This window comes from Saccopteryx bilineata, chromosome 5, assembly GCF_036850765.1.
Source record: "Saccopteryx bilineata isolate mSacBil1 chromosome 5, mSacBil1_pri_phased_curated, whole genome shotgun sequence".
NCBI lineage: Eukaryota > Metazoa > Chordata > Mammalia > Chiroptera > Emballonuridae > Saccopteryx > Saccopteryx bilineata.
The window spans coordinates 141,802,547-141,827,379 of NC_089494.1; the positions used below are offsets into that span (position 1 = coordinate 141,802,547).

General features: G+C 41.9%; 1 protein-coding gene across 4 annotated transcripts in view; it reads right to left on the reverse strand.

Moving 5' to 3' along the window:
* The window catches only part of MSRB2 (methionine sulfoxide reductase B2), a 31,654-nt gene extending 13,164 nt beyond the window's left edge, over window positions 1-18,490 (reverse strand). For 3 of the 4 annotated variants that reach the window (XM_066232813.1, XM_066232811.1, XM_066232814.1), the window contains exons 1-2: window positions 18,331-18,490; window positions 282-382 (exon numbers count right to left, since the gene is read on the reverse strand). In XM_066232813.1, the coding sequence (XP_066088910.1) occupies window positions 282-382; window positions 18,331-18,448 (219 nt within the window). In that variant the 5' untranslated portion in view covers window positions 18,449-18,490. The remainder of the gene's footprint in view (window positions 1-281; window positions 383-18,330) is intronic. The other variant, XM_066232815.1, reaches the window with a different exon arrangement.
* Between the last annotated feature and the right edge of the window lie 6,343 nt (window positions 18,491-24,833).

Consider the following 24,833-nt stretch of genomic DNA (forward strand, 5'->3'; position numbering starts at 1 on the left):
GCACCAGCGTGGCAGCAAGAGCAGGGGGAGAAGTAGAGTGACTGGGATGCAGTTTAGGAGGCAGAAGAGATGGCGAGGTGATGGAGGACAGAGAGTGACCATCCAAGGGACAGTTTCTGGTTTCGATAGCTGGTGGATAATGATGGCCTGAGAAGAATAATGGAGGCTTCCAGATTAGTAAAGCAGATGATGAGGAGTTGGCTTTGTAACTAGATCTGGTCCAAATTCCACTTTCCACACATGTAATCCATGCATGTACAGCTGTAGTCAGGCTGGCTTACCGGTTCGGTTCCTTTCTCTCTAGTGACATAGAATTGCTCTGGAGTCAGCTTCTTCCGCCACTCACCCTTGGCCAGAGATGGCTCGTGCTTTGTAAGAGACCCTGTATTGTTAAATAAGATGTTTGCTGTTAAAATAGAAAGGCACAGTGACCTTTTCCTCCTCAGCCTTTTTCCTGAAAACCCTTAACTCCCTGCAGAATACATCAGTGTCTTCCCCTCTCCCCTACTCTTGCCTTCTTCACAGGGACCAGAAGGCTCTGGTACAAGATGCTTTAATTGAGTCATTAGTTTAATAAGAAATGAGTAATAAGTACGAAGTCAGTTTCCTAGTCCCTCTGGGGCACAGAAGCTAAAGAGGCAGCTGAAATATGAAATAATGCAGAATAAATTCTCCTCATGTACCTAAGGGTAGAAATTGATCCTTCTTCCATTACTATGTTCAAAGGAGTAGTTCCTGTCAGGATGCAGCTGGGAGTAGTTGAGTGATTGGAGAAAAAAGAACGTTGAGCTGGTGGGTTATTAAACTCCTTTCTCTTGCGGGTTTATAAAGATATCTCTGATTTTGTTTGTCAGGGGAGGTCTTTATTAAAAATCTTCTTGAGTGGAAGAAAAAAGAGATTCCAACAGCACATACTCCTGAAAGGGAAACTGAGAGCTGCCATAACCTATTCTAACGCTTCATAATTTTTGTACACATTTTGTTTCCTGTCTTCTGCTCTCTCTGGCTCCTTTCTTACTACTTCTCTCCAAGGAACATAAACAGAGAAACTAGGACAAGACAGTGTTTTTTATCCAAAGCTGGGAATATGCACATGCAGAGAGCCAACCAGTAGTTAGGTGCAGGGTTTCAACAGTGCCCCTAAGACCCATGTTGCTCAAGGTCAACTGGACTCTCTTTAGCCAAATAAAGTATGTAGGAAGCCCAAGATGCATAATAAATGCTTTTTTCATCATTCTGCATTACAATTTTGAAGGAATCTTATAATCTATCCACCTCAACTGACAAGTGAGAAAACAGAGGACCAAAGGGCAAGTGACCTGACCATAGTATTGAAGATGGAATTTTATACACACGTCACTAACAAGTATCAAACATGTCAGAAAATCATATTTGAAATTCATTTTTGTTTACAAAAAATTCCTAAATAATCTTTTAGCAAGAAGAGACATACCACTTCATTAGCAGGTCATAATAATGCACAGTGTGTTATTTCTATATTGCATATTATTGATTCCTTGTTGTTTACATTCTAGTAGAGGATTATTATGTGTTAAAATATATTAAAAGTTGTCTTTTTAAAATAGTTTTTATAAGGCTACAGGAATTTTGTTTTTACTATGGAAATATACCTCTGAAATTTTCCTGTGGAAATAGGGCTCAATTCCACACAGTCCAGGAACTCACCTATTGAGGAGCAAGGCAAAATGTATTTCTGTGACAATTACAATTGCTCAATGGCTCTCAGAGTTATCAGACAGAATGCCAACTAATAACTGGAGATGTAATGATCAAATTTTTAAAAATCAGCATTTTTGGAATCACTAGAATAATAACTGATTCAAGCAAGAATCATCAGGGAAGTCTAACCCCCTAGGTGAAAGACTGCTGAAGAAGGGAGTAGTCAAATATTTTCAAAATATGAGGTCAAAGAGTATTAATTACAAGGAAGAAAATATTCCTTTACAATGGAAAAACAAAGAAGGCTCCACCTTAACCAAGTTAAGTGAGCAAAGTTAGATCAGCAACGTGGGGCAAGCTGTCAACATGAGTGCCTCAGGTGTGACTCACTGAGGACACGTCGCCCCTCCCACTGCACTGAGTCAGCTCTTAGAGAGCTAACGGGGGGCTTCTTAGAAAACTAGGAACACTCCTCCTTATCTCCTTTACTTCTCCGTAGTACTGACGCACTCTCTCCTTTGGGGTCACACTCTCTTGAACATCCAGTTTGTCCCTTTCAGGAGCCTTCCTCACTCCCCTTCCTCTCGCCCCTGGCACCTTGGGGTTCTTCAGCAGAATCTCTTCTAGGCTTCTGTCATCACTCCACACCTGCTCCCAGGTGGTTCTATCCATTTAGTAGCCTTCCTCACTCCCCTTCCTCTCGCCCCTGGCACCTTGGGGTTCTTCAGCAGAGTCTCTCCATCCTAGGCTTTCTTCTGTCATCACTCCACACCTGCTCCCGGGTGGTTATATCCATTTAGTAGCCTTCCTCACTCCCCTTCCTCTCACCCCGGAACCTTGGGGTTCTTCAGCAGAGTCTCTCCATCCTAGGCTTTCTTCTGTCATCACTCCACACCTGCTCCCGGTGGTTCTATCCATTTAGTAGCCTTCCTCACTCCCCTTCCTCTCACCCCGGAACCTTGGGGTTCTTCAGCAGAGTCTCTCCATCCCAGGCTTTCTTCTGTCATCACTCCACACCTGCTCCCGGGTGGTTCTATCCATTTAGTAGCTTCAAGCATCATCTACATGATGAGACTCCAAGTCTGTTTTCTCTCACCCTGCATCTCTCTGCTGAGTTCCAGATCCATATACAGGGCTGGGCAAAGTAGGTTTACAGCTGTGAGTGACATTCTTTTGAGTTAAGAGAGCTATTATAATAATCATAACCTGCGTGTCTTTTTCCATAAGAACTGTATAGCTACTTTTGCCCACACTGTAATGTAAACACCTGGATATCTCCACTGCAATCTCCCACCTCAAACAACCTACACAAAAGGCCTTCATGAATCTCACCCACCCCAGCCTAAAGCTGCTCCTCCTCAGACATGTTTTAGCTCATCCACCCCATGTTTCAACCCAGAAAGCCAGGCCGTCGTCTATGACTCTCCCCTTTTCCTTGCAAGCCCTGTTGGTCCTACTTCCTAAATCATTCCGGATCTGTTTATTCTCGCTTCCTTGCTACCATCTTGCATTAGAGGCCACCATTACCTCTGGCATGGATTACTACAAAAGTCTCCTCACGTGTATGTCCTTGCCTATCCTGACCTCTTCCTTTTTCTTACTGCCCCAAACTTCTCAGTGCAACATAATATACCCAAGTTCAATTTCAAAATTCTTAATGTGACTTACAGGCCCTGTCTGGTTGGCCCTGGTCACCACTTTGGACTCCTCCCTCCCACTGTGCTCCAGTCCCTCTGAACTGCAGTCCTCCAAGTTCCACAGCACATGTCATGGTCTGCCCAGCTTTCCACTGGTTCAGGTGGCACGAAGACTTCTCAGCTTCTTACAGCCTGGACCAGAAGCTGGAGGTCTCTCATCTTTGACCGCAGTTTATATTCCATCCTCCGAGAGACCTTCCCTGGCCGTCCCTCTCCCCCAAGCCTGTGCTGCAAGGTCCTCCTCAGTGTTAACGTCCCTCAGCACTTCCCTGATAGACTATTTAGTCACAATAATCGCAGGTTAATTTGTCTGGATGTCTCATTAGACTAGAATCTGAAAGTCTGAAATAATTATCTTTGTTCAATATATTCTTAGTATATGTTACAGTGACTTGGCAGTTAATAAATATTCATTTCTTCATTCATTCAGTTAGTCAACAAATATTTACAGAGCACCTACTGTATATGCCAGATACTGTTCTAGATGTTAGCAATACAGGGATAAAAAAAAAAAAAAAGACAAGAATCAATGCCCTTAGGAATTAACTAAGTAAATAAATACAGAACTTCAGGTGATTTTTCAAAAATCACAAAGGCGATTAGAGAGTGAGGATGTGTGTGTATATGTATTTATGTGTGTGTGCATATGTGTGAGCACACACGAACGAAGTAGTCAGGGAAGGCCTTCCTGAGAAGGCGACATGTCAGCAGAGATTTGAAGGAAATGAACAAACAGCCGTGTGGACATCTAGGAGAAGAGCACTGCAGCAAGAGGACAGACAGGTGGGGCGGGCCTGGAGGCCCGAGAAGCGGCCAGGAGGTCAGAGCCACTGGGTGGCGCGAGCGAGGGGAGGTTAGTGGCCGTGAGGACGGAAAGGTAATGGGAGCCGGATCAGTTAGGGCCTTGAATGCTACTGTATAGACTGGCTTTGATTCTGAGTAAGTTTGGAAGTCAGTGGGAGGTTAGCAGAGGTATGGCAGGACTTAACATTTTTAAAGGATTAGTAGCAGATACACATTAAAAAAAAATTGAAGCAGGGCAAAGGCCAAAGCCAGGAAATCAGTACAAAAGTAATCCCCCTGAGAGATGGAATCAGGTGGGAGCTGTAGAGGGACTGAGAAGCGCTCAGACACTAGACGCCTTCTGGCAGCAGAGCCGATGGATGTGCTGCTAGACCAGATGTGGCATGTGAGAGAAAGAAGAGGGCCCAGGGTCGCTGCTCCAAGGTGTGGATCACACACAGGATGATGGGGAAGATGACAGGAGGAGTAGATTTGGGAGCTTGGTATTGGATGCAAGTTTAACAACATCGATTAGATATTCAAATGAAGAGGTCATGTTGGCAGTTGGATACATGGATTTAGAGTCCAGGGAGAGGCCTAAGGTATAGATGTATTTAAAGCCATGAGACTGGGAGATCTCCACGTTAGTGAATGTAGTCAGAACAGACAGGCCTAAGGGCTTGACTCTGAGGCACGCCAAATAAGCTGAGGATATGGGGAGCAGCGGGCAGAGATGAGAAGGAAGCCAAAAGACTGTGGCGTCCTGGGTGCTCAGTCTTTTAAGAAAAATAATATAATCTTAATCTACTGTGTTGAAAGACCAAGAGATGACTGATAAATGACCACTGAGTTTAGCAGCATGACCACTGCTGACCTGAAACAGAGCAGCTTCGGTAGAGGAGCGGGGCCAAATCTCACCGGCAGCTTTAATGAGAGAAGAGAAAGGCGATGGTGCCTACAGATCCGGCTTCTGAGTCCCCTGGTGGGAGCTGAAGGAAAGTGAGGTTAAGAGCATTTTTTTTTAATATGAGAAACACCCCAGTATTCCAGTATTTGAATGGGACTGACCCAGTGGAGAAGATACACTGATGATTTAGGAATAAAAGGGGAGAACTGTGGAGCTATTCTTGACCTTGAGTACACCAAATATGGAAACCGATTAAATTGAGAAAAATGTGCTATCTAAGCTTTAGAGCACTATTCAAGATGACAATAAAGGAGTTTTACAAAGCAATGAAAGTTAAACTGCTGACAGAATGGTGGAAACATTTTAAAAAACGTTTTAGGCTGGGTTATCAAGTAGAGTTGTTTCTGTCATTGTTTTAAGAGCAAGTAGTATTAGAACTAATTTTAATGGATGTGAACTATGTGTTTAAGCATAAGGGAAGTGGAAGGCATTCTAATTTAGGCAACTTAAAAGACTAGTAGATATATGGGTATAACTACATCTTGTAAACCTTCTACCAAGGGCAAGATGCTAACAGACGACCAGTGCCAATGTGCCAGAGTGATTTAAGCTGGGACCTGCCACACAGAGGCGACCTCAAAGGTAAAAAACAGGAAAGTCCGAGTAAAGCCCGTCTTTGCTAGTTAGAATGAACTGTCCTTGATTTCTCCTCCCAGAACTGCCCCTTCGGTCCTGAGGGGCCTGGCCATCACTGACATCTGTCAAAGAAATACGTTTCTGTGGTCTCAGCCACCCAGCCCACAGTATTCTTGTCATGGCAGCCTGAGCAGAGGAACAGATGCTTCAGGAAATGACTAAAGCTTGAATAAAACTGTATTATGAGCCAATTCTGGGCATCTTTACCAAACAGTAATTTAGGTGCACATACGTATAGCACACAGCAAGGTCTCACTTGGGAATGAGTTAAATCTTTGGGCCACCAGTGGCTAGAGAGCAGGATTCAGCACTAGCCTCCTCATCCTTTTGTGCATGTGTGCAGGTGTTTCCTGTTCTCAGCCCTCATCACCTGCATCTCATATGGGTCCTTTGGGAACCTCATGCTGTTCGATTCTCTCTGCACTCTCTTGATATCTTCACTACCAAAAAGTCAAAATACCTGGGTTGCTGCTGTCGAATACATAGCCGTCGAATGTATGCTTGAACTATGTATGCTTTCATAAACTCAGATTCCTTTGGTTCCTCTCTTTGTGCTGATTTGCACAGGCTGTATTTCTTGTTGCTCATATGTTCCAAGAGGTGGGCCTTGATTTTCTCCTCTTTACGAAAGCATACTCTTGCTCTTATGGTCACCCACTGTCTATCTCCTTCTGGTTTTGCTAACCTTTCCAGTCATGGTTGCAATTGTCATACACGAGCCAGCCTCATCTCAATAACTACTGGTTGAAACTAAAAGAACCTATTACGAACTGGGGTAAAACGAATCCCAGCCAACCCTAATCTGCAGAATTAACCTTCTCTCCCACCACAGCGACTGGACTGTTTTAAACTTCTGCTCAGATGGTCTCTAAGCAGAGTATCTCTAGAAAGAATGTTTTCCTGAAACAACAGATTATTTCCTCCAAATACTTCTAACTTTCCTGTTCAATCTGCTCTTTGTCAGTCTGGATGCCAAAATCACAGGGGCCTTGCCTCTGGCATATCAGAAGTCTCAGGGCTGGAGGACGGCTCTCTGTCACTCTCAACATCTTCTCATTTCTCTTTCTCTTCAACCTTCCCCAAGTCCACAATGGGAGTTAAATGTGGACTATACTTTTGTCTTTTCCATTTATTTATGTAAGTATAATTAATATTTATAGTGTGCTTACTAAGTGCCAACCATTGTGAAAAGCATTTTAAATTATTTTTCCCATTTATTCTGCACAACCCTACTATTGTCATTATTCATAAAATAAAAAAACAGGTTTAAGCTTACCAAGTTCAAGATGTGCCCAAAGACACAGCCAATAAGTGATATTGTCCACACTGAAGCCCTTTATTACCTGTCAATCATTTTTAATTGATGCCTAATAGTTTACTGAACTTTCATGGTTTATGTAAGCATCTCTTAACTGATGGACATTGGCTTATAGCCAGTTTCTGGTTCTTTAGTGCTCTTAAAAACATCTTTGCAGGTCTTAAAACTAAGCCTTAAGTTGAGAGACAAGATGGCGCTGGAGTAGGCGGACGTACCAGCATCTACCTCCCAGAACCAATGTGGATTACAAACTAATTTTATGAACTATCAGCTGGAAAAACCAACTTTGGACTAAACTAAAAGGACTCTTCAACCAAGGAACGCTGAAGAAGCCACACAGAGACTGGTAGGAAAAGCGGAGACGCGGAGAGGGCTGCCCAGCTTCTCGGAGTGAACGGCAGCAGGGAGAGACTCGCGTGGCGGGAAGTGAGTTTAGCAGAGGGGAAAAGGTCCTGAGCCCCAGGAACAAAGACCCAGCCTGCAGCCCCAGAGCCCAGAAGAAGCGTAAGGACAGTATTTAGCTGGAAACAAGTCAGGATACTGTTTGTGAGAGAGTCTGATTTCTCAGACCCAGGATCCTTCTTAAAGGGACCACGCAGAACATCTCTCTCACAAACACTCACCCGGGGCTCCTGGAGACGGAGGGAGAGGGGAGAGAACCACAGTAACAGGAAGAGAGTGCAATCTAGGAGGCATACGGAGAAACATTTTGGGAGATAGCCACCCTAACCCCTGCGACGAGTCACTCCCCAAAGCTGAAGTGAATATTTCCCCCGGAAACCGCAATACCAGCAAAGGGAAGCAGGAGAGCAGCCAAACAAGCTCCCCCGCAGCATTCAGAGCAGAGTCGCATAGAAGGAGGGAGCTTTCGGGTCTACAGTAGTGAGTCTTAGGGTTCGAGCTGCAACGCCCCCACCCACGCGGCTGAGGGCTCCCCGGAGGGCGGGCGGCAGCGGGAGACAAAAGCGCGGTTCTGCTGGCAGGGGCGGAAGCCGGCTGGCCACCAGTGGGCTCAGGTGTGAGCTCAATCTTGCCCGGCTAGGGAGAAGGGGGCGTGCAAAAGCGGCCAAGCTCAGCTGCCGGCAGCCTGTAATCCAGCCTCCGGGAGAAGGGCAGGAAACCCAGAAAGGGTAGAAACCAGCCCCGGAGCAAGGGCAGAGGAGCACATCCCTGCCCCGCCTGTGCAACCCAGGCTTGCGGTCTGACTTGGTAGCCTGCTCCTCCCGCGAGGGTGGAGCCAAAAACCCAGAAGAGGCGGAGTTCCACTACGAAGCTGAGCTTGGGCACGCAGCCCTGCCTGGCGGTAGAGCCAAGGCTAGCAGCTGTTCCTTGAATGGGAGCATCCTGCAAAGGCAGGGCGAAAGCTTGGAAACAGGTGGAGACCCGCAGCAGAGCAAAGGTGCTTGCCAGTGCCCTCAGGACAGAGCATAACGTCACACACAGGGGCGGCGCAAAGGCCAAGGCCACCAACCCTTGTGCACCCGAGCACGTGATCACAGCCACTCTCGAGAAGATAAAATGCGGAGGCAGAGAAATACAACACAAATAAACCAAGAGAAATCCCCAGAAAAGGACCTAAGTGAATCAGATATAACCAAATTACCAGATGCAGAGTTTAAAATAACGATTGTTAGGATGCTCAAAGATATTAGAACCACCATAGATGGCCATTACGAAAACCTAAATAAAGAGATAACAAATATAAAAAAGGACATTGAAATAATAAAAAAGAATCAGACAGAAATGACAAATACAATATCTGAAATAAAGAATACAATGGAAGGAATTAAAAGCAGGATGGATGAAGCAGAGAATCGAATCAGTGAGTTAGAGGACACAATAAATAAAGGCACGGAAGCAGAGCAGAAAAAAGAAAAGAGACTCAAAAAGTCTGAGGAAACTCTAAGAGAGCTCTGTGACAACATGAAGAGAAATAACATCCGCATCATAGGGGTTCCTGAAGAAGAAGAGAAAGAACAAGGGATAGAGACTTTGTTCAAACATATTATAGCAGAAAACTTCCCCCAATTAAGGCAGGAAAACATTTCACATGTTCAGGAAGCACAGAGAACTCCATTAAGGAGAAACCCAAAGAAACCAACACCAAGACACATCATAATTAAATTACCAAAGCTAAATGATAAAGAGAAAATATTAAAAGCTGCTAGAGAAAAAAAGACAATCACCTACAAAGGAGCCCCCATAAGGATGACTTCTGACTTCTCAACAGAAACACTTGAGGCCAGAAGGGAATGGCAAGAAATATTCAAAGTAATGCAGAACAAGAACCTACAACCAAGACTACTTTATCCAGCAAGGCTATCATTTAAAATAGAAGGAGAAATAAAAAGCTTTACAGACAAAAAAAAACTCAAGGATTTCACTGCAACCAAACCAAGGCTGCAAGAAATGCTAAGGGACCTCTTGTAAACAGATCAAAGGAAAAAAAAGAATATAGCAAAAGAGAAAAACAGTTTTAAAGAAAAAAAATGGCAACAAACAATTACATATCAGTAATAACCTTAAATGTTAATGGATTAAATGATCCGATCAAGAGACATAGGGTAGCTGCATGGATAAGAAAACAGGACCCATACATATGCTGTCTACAAGAGACACACCTTAAATCAAAAGATGCACACAGACTGAAGATAAAAGGATGGAAAAAAATATTTCACGCAAATGGAAATGAAAAAAAAGCTGGGGTAGCAATACTTATATCAGACAAAATGGACTTTGAAACAAAGACCATAGCTAGAGATAAAGAAGGTCACTACATAATGATAAAGGGAGCAATACAAAAGGAAGATATAACCATTATAAATATCTACGCACCTAATATAGGAGCACCTAAATATATAAAGCAGACTTTGATAGACTTAAAGGGCGAGATCAACAGCAACACTATAATAGTAGGAGATTTCAATACCCCATTAACATCATTAGACAGATCCTCAAGAAAGAAAATTAACAAAGAAACAGCAGACTTAAAGGACATATTAGATCAACTCGATTTAATAGATATCTTCAGAACCTTTCACCCTAAAACAGCAGAATATACATTCTTTTCAAGCGCTCATGGTACATTCTCTAGAATAGACCACATGTTAGGGCACAAAAGCGGGCTCAACAAATTTAAGAAGATTGAAATCATATCGAGCACTTTCTCTGATCACAATGGCATTAAACTAGAAATCAACCACAATAGAAAAATTGAAAAACATTCAAACACTTGGAAACTAAATAGCACGTTATTAAACAATGAATGGGTTAACATTGAGATCAAAGAAGAAATTAAAAAATTCCTAGAAACAAACGATAATGAGCATACATCAACTCAAAATGTATGGGACACAGCAAAAGCAGTCCTGAGAGGGAAGTTTATAGCATTACAGGCATACCTCAAGAAGCTAGAAAAAGCTCAAATAAACAACTTAACCCTGCATCTAAAAGAACTAGAAAAAGAACAGCAAGTAAAGCCCAGAGCTAGTAGAAGGAAGGAAATAATAAAGATCAGAGCAGAAATAAATGACATAGAGGCTAAAGAAACAATACAGAGGATCAATGAAACCAGGAGCTGGTTCTTTGAAAAGGTAAACAAGATCGATGAACCTTTAACAAGACTCACCAAGAAAAAAAGAGAGAGGACTCAAATAAATAAAATTAGAAACGAGAGTGGAGAAATAACAACTGACACAACAGAAATACAAAATATTGTAAGAAAATACTATGAAGAACTGTATGCCAAAAAACTAGACAACCTAGATGAAATGGACAATTTCCTTGAATCATATAATCTTCCAAAAATCAATCTGGAAGAATCAGAAAACCTAAACAGACCAATTACAACAAATGAGATTGAAACAGCTATCAAAAAACTCCCAAAAAAGAAAAGTCCTGGGCCTGATGGCTTCACAAGTGAATTCTACCAAATATTCAAAGAACTAACTCCTATCCTTCTCAAGCTATTTCAAAAAATTCAAGAGGAAGGAAGACTTCCAAACTCCTTTTATGAGGCGAGCATAATTCTGATTCCAAAACCAGGCAAAGACAACACAAAAAAAGAAAACTATAGGCCAATATCCCTGATGAACTTAGATGCAAAAATCCTCAACAAAATATTAGCAAACCGGATCCAGCAATATATGGAAAAAATCATACACCATGATCAAGTAGGATTTATTCTTGGGAGGCAAGGCTGGTACAATATTCGCAAATCAATCAATGTGATTCATCACATAAACAAAAGGAAGGAGAAAAACCACATGATAATTTCAATAGATGCAGAAAAAGCATTTGATAAAGTCCAGCACCCATTCATGATCAAAACTCTCAGCAAAGTGGGAATACAGGGAACATACCTCAACATGATAAAGGCCATCTATGACAAACCCACAGCCAACATCATACTCAATGGGCAAAAATTAAAAGCAATCCCCTTAAGATCAGGAACAAGGCAGGGGTGCCCCCTTTCACCACTCTTATTCAACGTAGTTCTGGAAGTCCTAGCCACAGCAATCAGACAAGAAAAAGAAATAAAAGGCATCCAAATTGGAAAAGAAGAAGTAAAACTATCATTATTTGCAGATGACATGATATTGTATATAGAAAATCCTAAAGTCTCAGTCAAAAAACTACTAGACCTTATAAAAGAATTTGGCAAGGTGGCAGGATATAAAATCAATACTCAGAAATCAGAGGCATTTTTATACACTAATAATGAACTGTCAGAAAGAGAAATCAGAGAATCAATCCCCTTTACCATTGCAACCAAAAAAATAAAGTACCTAGGAATAAATCTAACCAAGGAGATTAAAGACTTGTACTCGGAAAATTATAAAACATTGATAAAAGAAATCAGGGAAGATACGAATAAGTGGAGGCATATACCGTGCTCATGGTTAGGAAGAATAAACATCATTAAAATGTCTATATTACCCAAAGCAATTTATAAATTCAATGCAATACCAATGAAAATACCAATGACTTACTTCAAAGACATAGAACACATATTCCAAAAATTTATATGGAACCAAAAAAGAACACGAATAGCTTCAGCAATCCTGAAAAGGAAGAAAAAAGCGGGAGGTATCACACTTCCAGATATCAAGTTATATTATAAGGCCATTGTACTCAAAACAGCATGGTACTGGCATAAGAACAGGCACATAGATCAATGGAACAGAACAGAGAACTCAGAAATAAACCCACAGCTCTATGGACAACTGGTATTTGACAAAGGAGGTAAGACAATACAATGGAGTAAAGACAGCCTCTTCAACAAATGGTGTTGGGAAAACTGGACAGCTACCTGCAAAAAAATGAAGCTAGACCACCAACTTACACCACTCACAAAAATAAACTCAAAATGGATAAAAGACTTGAATATAAGCCGTGAAACCATAAGCATCTTAGAAGAAAACATAGGCAGTAAGCTCTCTGACATCTGTCGCAGCAATATATTTGCTGATTTGTCTCCACAGGCAAGTGAAATAAAAGACAGGATAAACAAATGGGACTTTATCAAACTAAAAAGCTTCTGCACAGCTAAAGACAATAAGAACAGAATAAAAAGACAAACTACACAATGGGAGAATATATTTGACATAGCGTCTGATAAGGGGTTAATAACCAAAATTTATAAAGAACTTGTAAAACTTAATACCAGGAAAACAAACAATCCAATCCAAAAATGGGCAAAAGAAATGAATAGACACTTCTCCAAAGAGGACACACAGATGGCCAATAGGCATATGAAAAAATGTTCAACATCACTAATGATTAGAGAAATGCAAATTAAAACCACAATGAGATATCACCTCACACCAGTCAGAATGGCGCTCATCAATAAAACAACACAGAATAAGTGCTGGCGAGGATGTGGAGAAAAGGGAACCCTCCTGCACTGCTGGTGGGAATGCAGACTGGTGCAGCCACTGTGGAAAACAATATGGAGATTCCTCAAGAAATTAAAAATCAAACTGCCTTTTGACCCAGCTATACCACTGTTAGGAATATACCCCAAGAACACCATAGCACTGTTTGAAAAGAAGAAATGCACCCCCATGTTTATGGCAGCATTGTTCACAATAGCAAAGATTTGGAAACAGCCCAAGTGTCCATCAGAGGATGAGTGGATTAAAAAGCTTTGGTATATATATACTATGGAATACTACTCAGCCCTAAGAAATGATGACATAGGATCTTTTACAACAACATGGATGGGCCTTGAAAACATTATACTGAGTGAAAGAAGTAAATCAGAAAAAACTAAGAACTATATGTTTCCATACATAGGTGGGACATAAAGATGAGACTCAGAGACATGAACAACAGTGTTGGGGTTACAGGGTGGGGGGAGGAGAGGGAGGGGGTTGGGGGAGGGGAGGGGCACAAAGATCATGGCCTTTCAGCATTTGCCATATTCCCCCCTTAATCTATAGACAGACAGCAAATATTTACGTATGGTGTTCCCACTATAAAGACTGCTGTCTTAGGGACAAATGCTGATAAATTATTTCAGCAGTTCCTCCTTCTTCAAAGACTTATATGTCAACATAGAGCTCCATGTTTCATAGGACATACTCAAGCTCACTCCATGCTCCCTGGTGCTTTAGCACAAGGGTATGCCCCCCCCCCTTTTTTTTTTTTTTTTTTTTTTTAGTATTTTTCTTTTATTTATTTATTTTTTGTATATTTCTGAGGATGGGGATGGGGAGGCAGTCAGACAGACTCCTGCATGTGCCTGACTGGGATCCACCTGGCATGCCTACCGGGGGGAATGCTCTGCCCATCCGGGATGTTGCTCTGTTGCAACCGGAGCCATTCTGGTGACTGGGGCAGAGGCCATGGGGCCATCCTTAGGGTCCAGGGTGGATTTGCTCCGGTGGAACCTTGGCTGCGGGTGGAAGGAGAGGGGGAGGAATGGAGAGGTAGATGGGCACTTCTCTTGTGTGCTCTGGCCGGGAATCGAACCCGGGAATCCTGCACACCAGGCCAATGACTCCGACGGGCCTACCATATCATGCTTTTTACTTAAAAAAAAAAAAAAAAAAAATTACATTTCTTTTGAATGCTGATGAACAGGAGACACCAAATCTTTTTCGCCTGCAAACTACTACCTTCTTTATTAGATCTAGCTAATAACACTGTTCTGTCTTTTTTCCAAATAGCTCCAGATATATGGAAAAGATTTATATAGGCGGAAGGGGATCCTCAAACCCCTCAGCGAGATCTTCTGAGAATGGCTTTTAAGATACCTAGAGGCAGAAAAAGCCCAATAGAGATCAGGGGAACTACCAGCTTTTAGGATACACCCTTAAAGGCTCCAACACCCAAAAGGGTCTCATAGGATGCCATCTGGGTCCTGCTTCAATAGTGGAAAGGAAGGTCATTGAGCTAAAGCCTTCCAGGCTTACACGCCTCTGCTGTGAGGAAACAGGGACACTGGAAGGTGGGCTTCCCCCTCGCTCCCCTAAGGGAGGGTTCAGTCTCTTCCAGCCCTGCTCCAACCACCTATGACCTAACCTTGCCCAGAAAGCTGGGGTTTGCCACTGAAGGCTGAAGGTGCCCAGGGCCATCGGCCCCATCTACGACACTGTGGACGAGCCTAGGGTATTTCTTCCAAGAAGCAGGTAAACTGATCTCATTTGCACAAGGGCCACTTAACTATGTTTTGCCTGAATAGTCAGGTTTTTTATTCTTCCCTCAAAGATCTCTGTTGTGGGTGTTGATAGTCCTATTTTCTGCTGCTTTGCTTAATATATAGTGTTTCCTTTATCCCTCCTACCTCAATGCCCCACTCATATTTCAGGCTGGGACCTACTCCTAATTTAGAGCTCTCTTTCCTCCTTATGCCAACTTGTATTATGAATTTACCTTTGCCACCCAGCTTAGTGTATCCTAAGGTTCTCTTTACCAGGCCACAGTCACAGAGCTCCAGGGAAAAGCAACCTGGTCTCAACTCCCCAGGCAGAGGAGAACAGAAGCTCCATATCCACGCATGCTGCAAATGGTTTTTTCCAGTCTGCCTGAATCATTACCAGCTAGAAGCAGCGGTCATTGGGACATGGACATGAGCTGCAAAGTATAGAATGGTGACAACAATTCCAGTGCCATGCGGACTTTTCCTGTGGGGAACTTTCCTGGACTCCTGCTCCCTGTGGCGGCTCCTAACAGACTGAACTGTGGTTGGGTTGCATTTTTCGGGGATTTGGCATGGTGATGGGGCCAACTTGGACTTGGGGAACATGTTAAGGACACTACTCATTCATGGATTCTTGCTGTATTGGCCAAGAGTTTGCTTAAAGGCTGTTAATCACTGTAAAAAAAATAGAGGACTGGATAAAGAAGACGGGGCACATATACACCATGGTATATTATTCAGCTAGGAGAAAGGGTGACATCGGATCACTTATAGCGGAATGGTGGAGTCTTGGTAGCATTGTGCGGGGTGAAATGGGTGAATCAGAAAAAAACAGGAACTGCAGGATTCCATACATTGGTGGGACATAAAAGCGAGACTAAGAGGCATGAACAGGAATGTGCTGGCTATGGGGGGTGGGGGGAGGGAAGAAGGGAGAGGGGAGGGGGCGGGGTACAGAGAGAACTGGATGGAGGGTGGTGGAGGACGATCTCTCTTCAGGTGATGGGTATGCAACAGAACTAAATAACAAGATAACCTGGAAATGTTTTCTTTGAATGTATGTACCCTGATTTATTGATGTCACCCCATTAAAATAAAAATTTATTTATAAAAAAAAACTAAGCCTTAAGCTATAATGACCCTGCCTGCTTACAGTCTGTCCCCCACACCCAATGCAAACTATAAGAGAGAAAACATATATATCATATTTACAAACTTATTTGACCAACAGCTCCGTTGTTTCATTACCATCTGTCCGAATCAAATGCGAACCTGCATTGGCCAGGCAGCAGTGATGGTGGCCATGGCTACTGGCTTTACACTCTCCTTTAAAGAATTTAAATTAAGGACCTTGCCTATAACAAGAGTTATTACTAGAGATAGTGTTATGACCTATCCAGAGGTCAGGGCAAACACCTAATTACTGAATATCTGCTCTTCTTATCATCTGGCAATGACCTTCCTCCCCTTCAAAGCCCCAAGGCACCTTACCTCATCCTTAGCTCCGAATGCCATACCTACCTCACTTTCATTTTGTAGCTCTGAACCTCTTGTGTATGTGGGGTTCCCACACATATCCATGTAATTAAATTTGGTTATTTATTTTCTCTTGTTAATGTTTCATGTTGATCTAATTATTAGTCTAAAATGGCATCACTTATGCTAAAGCCCATGATACCAAATCTTGACTTAGTACCTGACCTAATACAGTTTTGACCATCCCCAGAAATGTAATCTTAATCAGCTAGTTTGGAATTTTCTAGTCAACACCTATGAGATAACCCAGTGGTCAGCAAACTCATTAGTCAACAGAACCAAATATCAACAGTACAATGATTAAAATTTCTTTTGAGAGCCAAATTTTTTAAACTTAAACTATTTGGTAGGCACATTGTTATTAACTTAATTAGGATACCCCTAAGCTAGCCTTTGCACCTGCACTCAAGGGGCCAAAGAGCTGTGTTGGGCCAATAAAATATCAATACATTATGCTCACTTTGTTAAAGATGGTGCTGCCCATGTGGAAGTCCATCGCCCAGGTGATAGTATTAATTGCCCTTCTTGCTTGGGATGGGCGTGATTGTATTAATGTGTGTTGGGGGAGGGCTTTCGTGCCAAAAGGTTTTAAAAAGGGAAGAGTGATGGCGTTCTAGGAGGAGGGCAGAGAGCAGGGAGGAGAGCAGAGAAAGGCCACGTGGAGGAGGCCAGGAGAAGCAGCCAAGATGGTGGAGTGCTGAAGAAGAAGCCAGTTTGTGCAGAGAGAGAGGAGATGGGGAACAGAGGTGAATAAGGCTAGTGAGCTAGAAACCTTTGATTCTAGGAAACTCGGATAAGTCGTGGCTTTGGGAGCCCTGAATGGAAAGGGAGGTGTTGTTGAACTGTGTGTATTTCTTGCCCGCTGGGTGCAAGCTAGTATTAAAGCTAATGGCCCACCAAAAAAAAAACAAAAACAAACAAACAAAAAAAAACATCTTTGCACATACAGCTTTGTGTGTTTGAATTACTTCCTTAGGATAATTGCCCAGGAGGGGGTGTCTGGTAAGTTACACAGCTCTAGTTATATATTGGTGTCTGGCCAAATTCTCCTGTTGCCGAAGAACTTTAGATCCGAGGGCAATTCATTAGGCTGTTTCTGACAGCACAAAGTGCACATTCACAAAGGACACGTTTCTGTTGAAACCACTAACCTATAAAGAGGAGTGACAAGACTTCCAGCCTACAATTGTGACATTTCCATCACTGGCGGTTCTCAGCAAACCAGTGCTTGGCACACAGTAGGCAGGCAACAAATATCATCAGACTGGCTACTAGAGACACCAAAGGGTTTTGAAGGCCATGACGGGTAGTCATGTTGGATCAACTACCACTCCACAATGCTGGTGTTTCTCTTTAACACGACATTTTGAAAACGTTCAGGAATAAAGAGCTCCAAGCGACTGGGTATATTTTCAGCAGCGTTGAAAATATCTAAATGTTTTCAGTGGACACAGAACATAACTGGATTCATAGACAGCTTGGAAGTCAATCCACAAGGCCACTAAATTACCCTGAAACGGACCTGAAATACGGGGGACTCCGTACTAAGGAGCAAAATGCAAAAGTGCCCCAATCTGACTGAGACGCCAGAGACATTTTGCATAAAACACACACACATTCCCCTGGTCCGCCTCAGCAAGGGGACAGTTATCAGCCCCATCTCCCTGGGTCCTGCAAACACAGGGAAATAGAGCAGGCAGGAAGCCAATCTACAGGCGCTCAAAGTCTTCCAGACAGGACAAACAGCACTGGAAGGGAAGACTGTAAAAGACGAAGGGCCGTCCGTCACAGGAAAGCGCACGGTTCTCCGCCTGGAGTCCCAGGATAAGCGTCAGGGGCTCCTAAGCCCGGAATTTTGTGCAAAAGAAAAAAAAAATGTGTGCATGGTCTGGGAGAGGATCTATACCTTCCTCCAGTTCTCAGAGATCCCCTTCTACCACTCCAGGTTTACAAGCTGGTGTCCGAGGTGGGTCCAGAACCAGCACTCAGACACCGAAGCCGCGGCAAGTGAAACTGGAAAACCAGAAGACTGGAGGCAGCGGCGGGACCTGCGAGGCTAGCGTCCTACCTGCGTCCCGGTGACTCGCCCTGGCGCGGAGGACACAGCTAGCGGGCCAGCAGGGTACAACCCGTAAATGGGCTTCTCGGAAGCGCAGGCTCCAGAGTCTGCGGAAGAGGCGCGCCATGATGCAGAAGTCCGTAGTCTCCACCTACCGTGCCAGCTGACCCCGCTCTACTGCCCTCCCTCCTTGCCCGGGCGTTCCCGCCTCCGCGCCCGCCCCCGCGCCCCTCCCCCAACGCATGCGCTCTTACCTCTCCCGCTTCCTTTCTCCTACCCTCTCCTGCTCCTGCCTCTACCAGCTGTCCCTTGGCTCTCCCCACGCCCTTGCCCTAGCTGATACCCCCCTCCCCCCCTCTTTTGCCCTCTGCTCCCTCCTGCTCCTCTCCTGCCGCTGTCCCACACCACCCTTGCCCACTCCATTCCTCTGGGACCCAAACACTTGTCTGTTTCAGTTTGTTTGCATTTTCTAGAATTATATATAAAAGGATATAGATTAATTTGCATTTTCTTGAGTTGACTGTAAATGAAATCATATGATTTAATCATATAAATGAAAGTACACAGACATTATATGGTCTTGATTTTATGTAACTTCTTTCATTCAGCATGATTATTATAAGTTTCTGCTTTTTAAAAATTTATTTTTATTTTTATTTTTTTGTATTTTTCTGAAACTGGAACCGGGGAGGCAGTCAGACAGACTCCCACATGTGCCTGACCGGGATCCACCCGGCATGCCCACCAGGGGGCGATGCTCTGCCCATCTTGGGGTGTTGCTCTGTTGTAACCAGAGCCATTCTAGCGCCTGAGGCAGAGGCCATGGAGCCATCCCCAGCACCCGGGCTATCTTTGCTCCAATGGAGCCTTGGCTGCGGGAGGGGAAGAGAGAGACAGAGAGGAAGGAGAGGGGGAGGGGTGGAGAAGCAGATGGGTGCTTCTCCTGTGTGCCCTGGCCGGAAATCGAACCCGGGACTTCCGCACGCCAGGCCGACGCTCTACCACTGAGCCAACCAGCCAGGGTTAACAATTGTTCATCCCTTGTTAGTGCTGAGTAGTACTACCATTATGTGTTTATGTAGTCACCTGTTGGAAGACTTGTAAACTGTTTACGATTTTTCCTCATTGGAAATAAAGTTGCTATAGGAACATTACTGTACTCATCTGTGTACAGACGCGCTTTCTTTTCTTTGGGGTAAATGCCTGGAAATGGAATGGTTAGATGCGGGGCAGCTGTGTTAGGCTTGCTCATGGGGTTACCGGCTGCAAGCCCTTTGCCTGATTGGTATGTGAGTGTGTGGCAGCCCCATGTGCGCATGGCCTGTATAAGGCTATGGGTACTTGTGCTCCAGGAGATGGGGGATTGTAGATGATGGGTTGCCTGGCCACCACTGTGAGGCGCCATTCTTGATGTTTGTGTGTCAGACAAGAGGTTTTCCCCTGCCTGTGTGCTTGTCCACGGTTGTGAGACTTTATTAAATGGAATGGCCCAACCTTTCTGGCTCTGCAGTTTCTCTACCATCTTCCTGAATCCAATATGAACCTGCCTGGCCTTGGCCACCAGCATTACATTAAGTCATAAGGTAGATATAACTTTTAAGAAATTACAAAAATGTTTTCCAAAATGGCCATTTCCCTTTACATTCTCACCAGCAATGGTATAGAGTTCCAGTTCCTCTACATCCTTGTCAACGCTCAAATATCCAGACTTTTTTAAAAATTAAATTTATTGCGATGACATTGGTTAATAGGAACATATAGGTTGTAAGTGTACATTGCTATGATGCATGATCTGTGTATGGCGTTGTGTGCCCACCACCCAAAGTCAAGTCTTCTGTCACCATCCAGGCTTTTTCATCGTAGCCATTCTAATAGTGTGTGTTGGTATCTCATTGTCGTTTTATTTTGCATACTCTATGACAGGGGTCCCCAAACTTTTTACACAGGGGGCCAGTTCACTGTCCTCAGACCGTTGGAGGGCCGGACTATAAAAAAACTATGAACAAATCCCTATGCACACTGCACATATCTTATTTTAAAGTAGAAAAACAAAATGGGAACAAATACAATATTTAAAATAAAGAACAAGTAAATTTAAATAAACAAACTGACCAGTATTTCAATGGGAACTATGCTCCTCTCACTGACCACCAATGAAAGAGGTGCCCCTTCTGGAAGTGCGGTGGGGGCCGGATAAATGGCCTCAGGGGGCCGCATGCGGCCCATAGGCCGTAGTTTGGGGACCTCTGCTCTATGACCTGTAATGTTGACATCTTTTTCATATTTTTATCTACAGTGGAGGCAGAGATATATATAGATATATATACATATATATATATAGATAGATAGATAGATATATACACACACACACACACACACATATATATAGGTGAGGCATCTTTTCAAATTTTTTGTCCATTTGTTATTGGGCTGTATCTTATTATTGAGTTCTTTATATATTCTAGATACACATCCTTTATCAAACATATGCTTTACAAAGATTTTCTCCCAGTGTGTGTCTTGGTTTTTCTATCTCCTAATAGTGTCTTAGGAAGAGCAGAGTTTTTAATTTCGATGAAGTGTTTTGTTTTGTTTTATCAATTATACTATTTGGTATTTTTGAGAAAGTATTGCCTAACTCAAGTTTTTCTCATGTTTTATTCTAAGTTGTATAGTGTTTTTGGTTTCACATTTAGATCTATGATCCATTTTGAGTTAATTTTGTATGTGCCAAAATTTTTTGTTTTTATTCTTGTGTTTTTGTTTTTGCATATGGAGATCCAGTTGTTGTAGCACCATTTGTTGAGAAACTACCCTTTCTCCACTGAACTGCCTTTGCATATTTGTCACAAATCAGTTTGCCATCAATGTGTGGGTCTATTTCTGGATTTTCTATCCCGTTCTATTACTTGGTTTTTCTATCCTCACGTCACTACCGTAATGTTCCGATCTTCACACTTGGAATCAGCCAATGTCAGTGCTGAATTTTTCTGTTATTTCCCAAGGTTGTTTTCACTATCTTAGCTCTTTTGTATTCATCATAATTTCAGATTCCATTCAATTTCTACAATTTCAACTGGGATTGCATTGGCTCTATCCATAAAATTTGGGGAGGATTGATATCATAGAATACTGAGTCTTCTGACCCATGTATAAGATATGCCTCTCAATTTATTTAGGTTTTCTTTAATTTTTCTCAGCAGCATTTTATAGTTTTCAGTGTAAAGATGTTATACATCTTTTGACAGATTTATCCTGAAGTATTTCATATTTTTATACTAGTGTATTGTTTTATTAATTTTAATTTCTCATTTATTTCTTGGATATAGATTTGTATGTTGATTCTGTGTTTTCAATTTTGCTGAACTCATTTATTAGTTCTAGTAACATTCTTATAGAAATTTATCAGATTTTCTATGTAGACAACCATGCCATCTGTGAAGAAAGAGTTTTTATTTTCCTTTCCAATACAGATGCTTCCGTTGATTTCTTTTTCTTTCCTTTTTGCACTGGCTCGAATCTGTACAATGTTTAATAGAAGTGGTGAGAATGAGCAGCCTGGTCTTAGAGGGAAGGCATTCAGTCTTTCACATTGTCTGATGTTAGCTATAGGTTTTTTGTAGATACTCCATCAGATCAAGGGAATTCCCATCTATTTGTTAGCTGCTGAGAGGTTTTTATCTTGAAGGGATGTTGGATTTTTATTAAATTCTTTTTCTGCACCAATTAAAATAATCATATTTTTTCTTTTTATTTCATTGATTGGTTTTCAAAAGTTAAACCAATTTAGTATTCCGGTCATAAACCCTACTTTATCTGTTTTATTATTCATTTTCCATATTGTTGGATTTTATGGATTAAAATTTTGTTTAGAGTTTTTACATCTGTGATCATGAGGGATGGTGGTCAGCAGTTTCATGTTTTAGTTTTTGGTTTTTTTCTTCCTTGTAACATCTGTCTGGTTTTGTGTCTGAGTAATAAAGAAGTGAGTCAGATCCAGGGAAGGTAAGTAGTATGTCAATGGTCAAACTGCTATTAGTGGAAGAGTTTGTAAAGCCCTTCTAAAGTTTGTAATTTAAAAACCATAAAGGAAAACAGCAGTTTAATCTACCCATCTTCACTCCCAATCACAAAGTAAAGAAATGAATTTAACATGTGACATTATAGAAAAACATGGAGTCTGCTCTAAAACCCAGTTCAGAATGTTTTACACTTGAAAGATGCCTAACCATGATCAAGTATTCAATCCTTTTCAGCTTCAGTTTCCTTATCCCTAAAGTTGGGTTATTATGAGATTAAGAGACAGTATATGATAAAAACAACAAAAATAAATCTAGCAAACCCTCTGGTACATGGTTTTAATAAATGTTAGTTATTGTTATGAAGATTTAATTAGGAAGACAGTGATGGATAAGCAAAATTGATAACCAAGCCATATCTGCATTTCTGTGTATCCTTCACTCGCAGAAAGACATTCTAAATATCAATACCTAGGGGAGGGGGCACCTCCTTCCCTACTGCTATTCTCCCTCAAACCTGCTACGATAACTTTATTTTATGATATCACAATTATCTCATATGTATTTATTGGGCAAGGTTTGTCTTTACAAATGGTTTCTTAACTTTTTTATTGAATTTATTAGGGTGATACTAGTTAACATAATTTTACAGGTTTCAGATGCCCAATTCTACAACACTGTACACTGTGTCGTGTGTTCACTCCCCCAAGTCAAATCTTTGTCCATCACTGTTTATGCCCCTATACCCTCCCCATCTTCAGCAATCACCACGCTGTTGTCAGTGTTCATGAGCTTTTTTTTTTTTTTTTCCTGTATCCCTTGCCCAGCTCTCTGCACTTTCCCTACCCCAAGAACTCTTGTGTCATTCTTGCTCGAGCCCTTTCTGGTCTTGAAATGCTCTCTCTGCCCACCATCATTTGTCTAACTTCAATTTAACCATCAGGACCATGCACTAATCTCTAATTAGCTGTATTGTCTTAGCCTGGACAAAATACACCTTTATACTTCACCTTCTACCTAACCCACCGGGTTTAAGAGACAGCAATAGTTGCCTGGCCGATATACATTCTCTTCTCTTTATTTACAATTGGATAGTTTATTTTATTGAGGGTAGCAATGTGCCTAACTAAAATGTTACACCCACTGACTAGCTCCCTTGTGGCTAGTGCTGGTCATTTCACAGTCTGGGCAATGATAGAAGCAGATGTCACTGGATGGCTTCCCAAAAAAGTAAAGAGGACCTGATTTGATTAACACCAGCCTTTTGCTCTTCTTTTTCTTTATGCCTGGAAAGTAGTCATGAGCATTAGCAGGCTTTTGATATATGTGATGATGGGACCCACACTCTTAATATTCAAGAAGTAGATGTCAGGGTCCGTGATGACTTTGGAGCACCGTGGAATCCATATAGTGGCCCTGGATCACCTACCTTCACATTTCCCATTCCATGAGAGACAAATCCATACTTTCTTTAAACCACTGTTATTTGGATTTCCTGTTGCACTTCATTTCTGGTGTCCTGAATTTGATTGTGAGAATCTTCTGAAGAGGCAAATTCTGTAACTTTATCTCTTTGTGTACTAACATACTTCTCTGCAGAATATAAGTGCACAAGAAACTATTTTTCATAGCAAAATCCTTTAATACATGATATAGAGTGACCCAGAAAATGGGAAATCAGTTCAAAAGCCCATTTGCTTTCCCTTATCAAACAAACCATTCAGGAAAGTGTGATGTGATGGAAAAAGCTTGGCATATTTTCTCCCCACTGAAGAAACACTATGCCCAAAGTTCAACATTAACAATCATTTTTTTTTTGCCTACTGCAATCTAGAAAAAACCTGTAACACCTGTAAAAGGGAGTTTCAAAGTGTTAAATGCAATGAGTGAAGATTTGAATAAATGGTGTGATAACCTTTGTTTTCAGCTATTCCCCTTACCAGACACAGGTTTGGGGCCTTAGTTTGACCACCTGTTCCTGGGCCTTAGGTTGATTATAAAATGGCATGGGTGCAGAGGAGGGCGGCCTAGAACCAGAACTTAAATGATATTTAAACTCTCTTAATTCTGTAATCATATGACTTTTGATGAAAAAAGGAAATTTATACTCTCTTGCTGACCAGAAGGTTGAAATGATGACTATTAAAATAATGTTCAAGTTGATTAATAGATTTAAGTAATATTATTTATAATCCCAATGGTTTATTTTAAAGAAAATGTCAAAGGAACAAATAAAATAAATGTAGAAAAATGTATATTTTATAATGAAGATAATACTGGAGAAGTGGCCTCACCACATATTAAAGTGCCTTATTAAGGAATAGAACTTATCAAAACTGTCTAACCAAAAATTAGGCCAAAGAGATAAAATACAGATTCCCTAAGTTAATCTATTATAAACAAAAAGCTATAAAAATTTTAAACAAATGTTTTGGGGTAATGGGGAAAATAACCTTAGAGTCTAATGTTTTGATTAATAACTCACTTCAACCA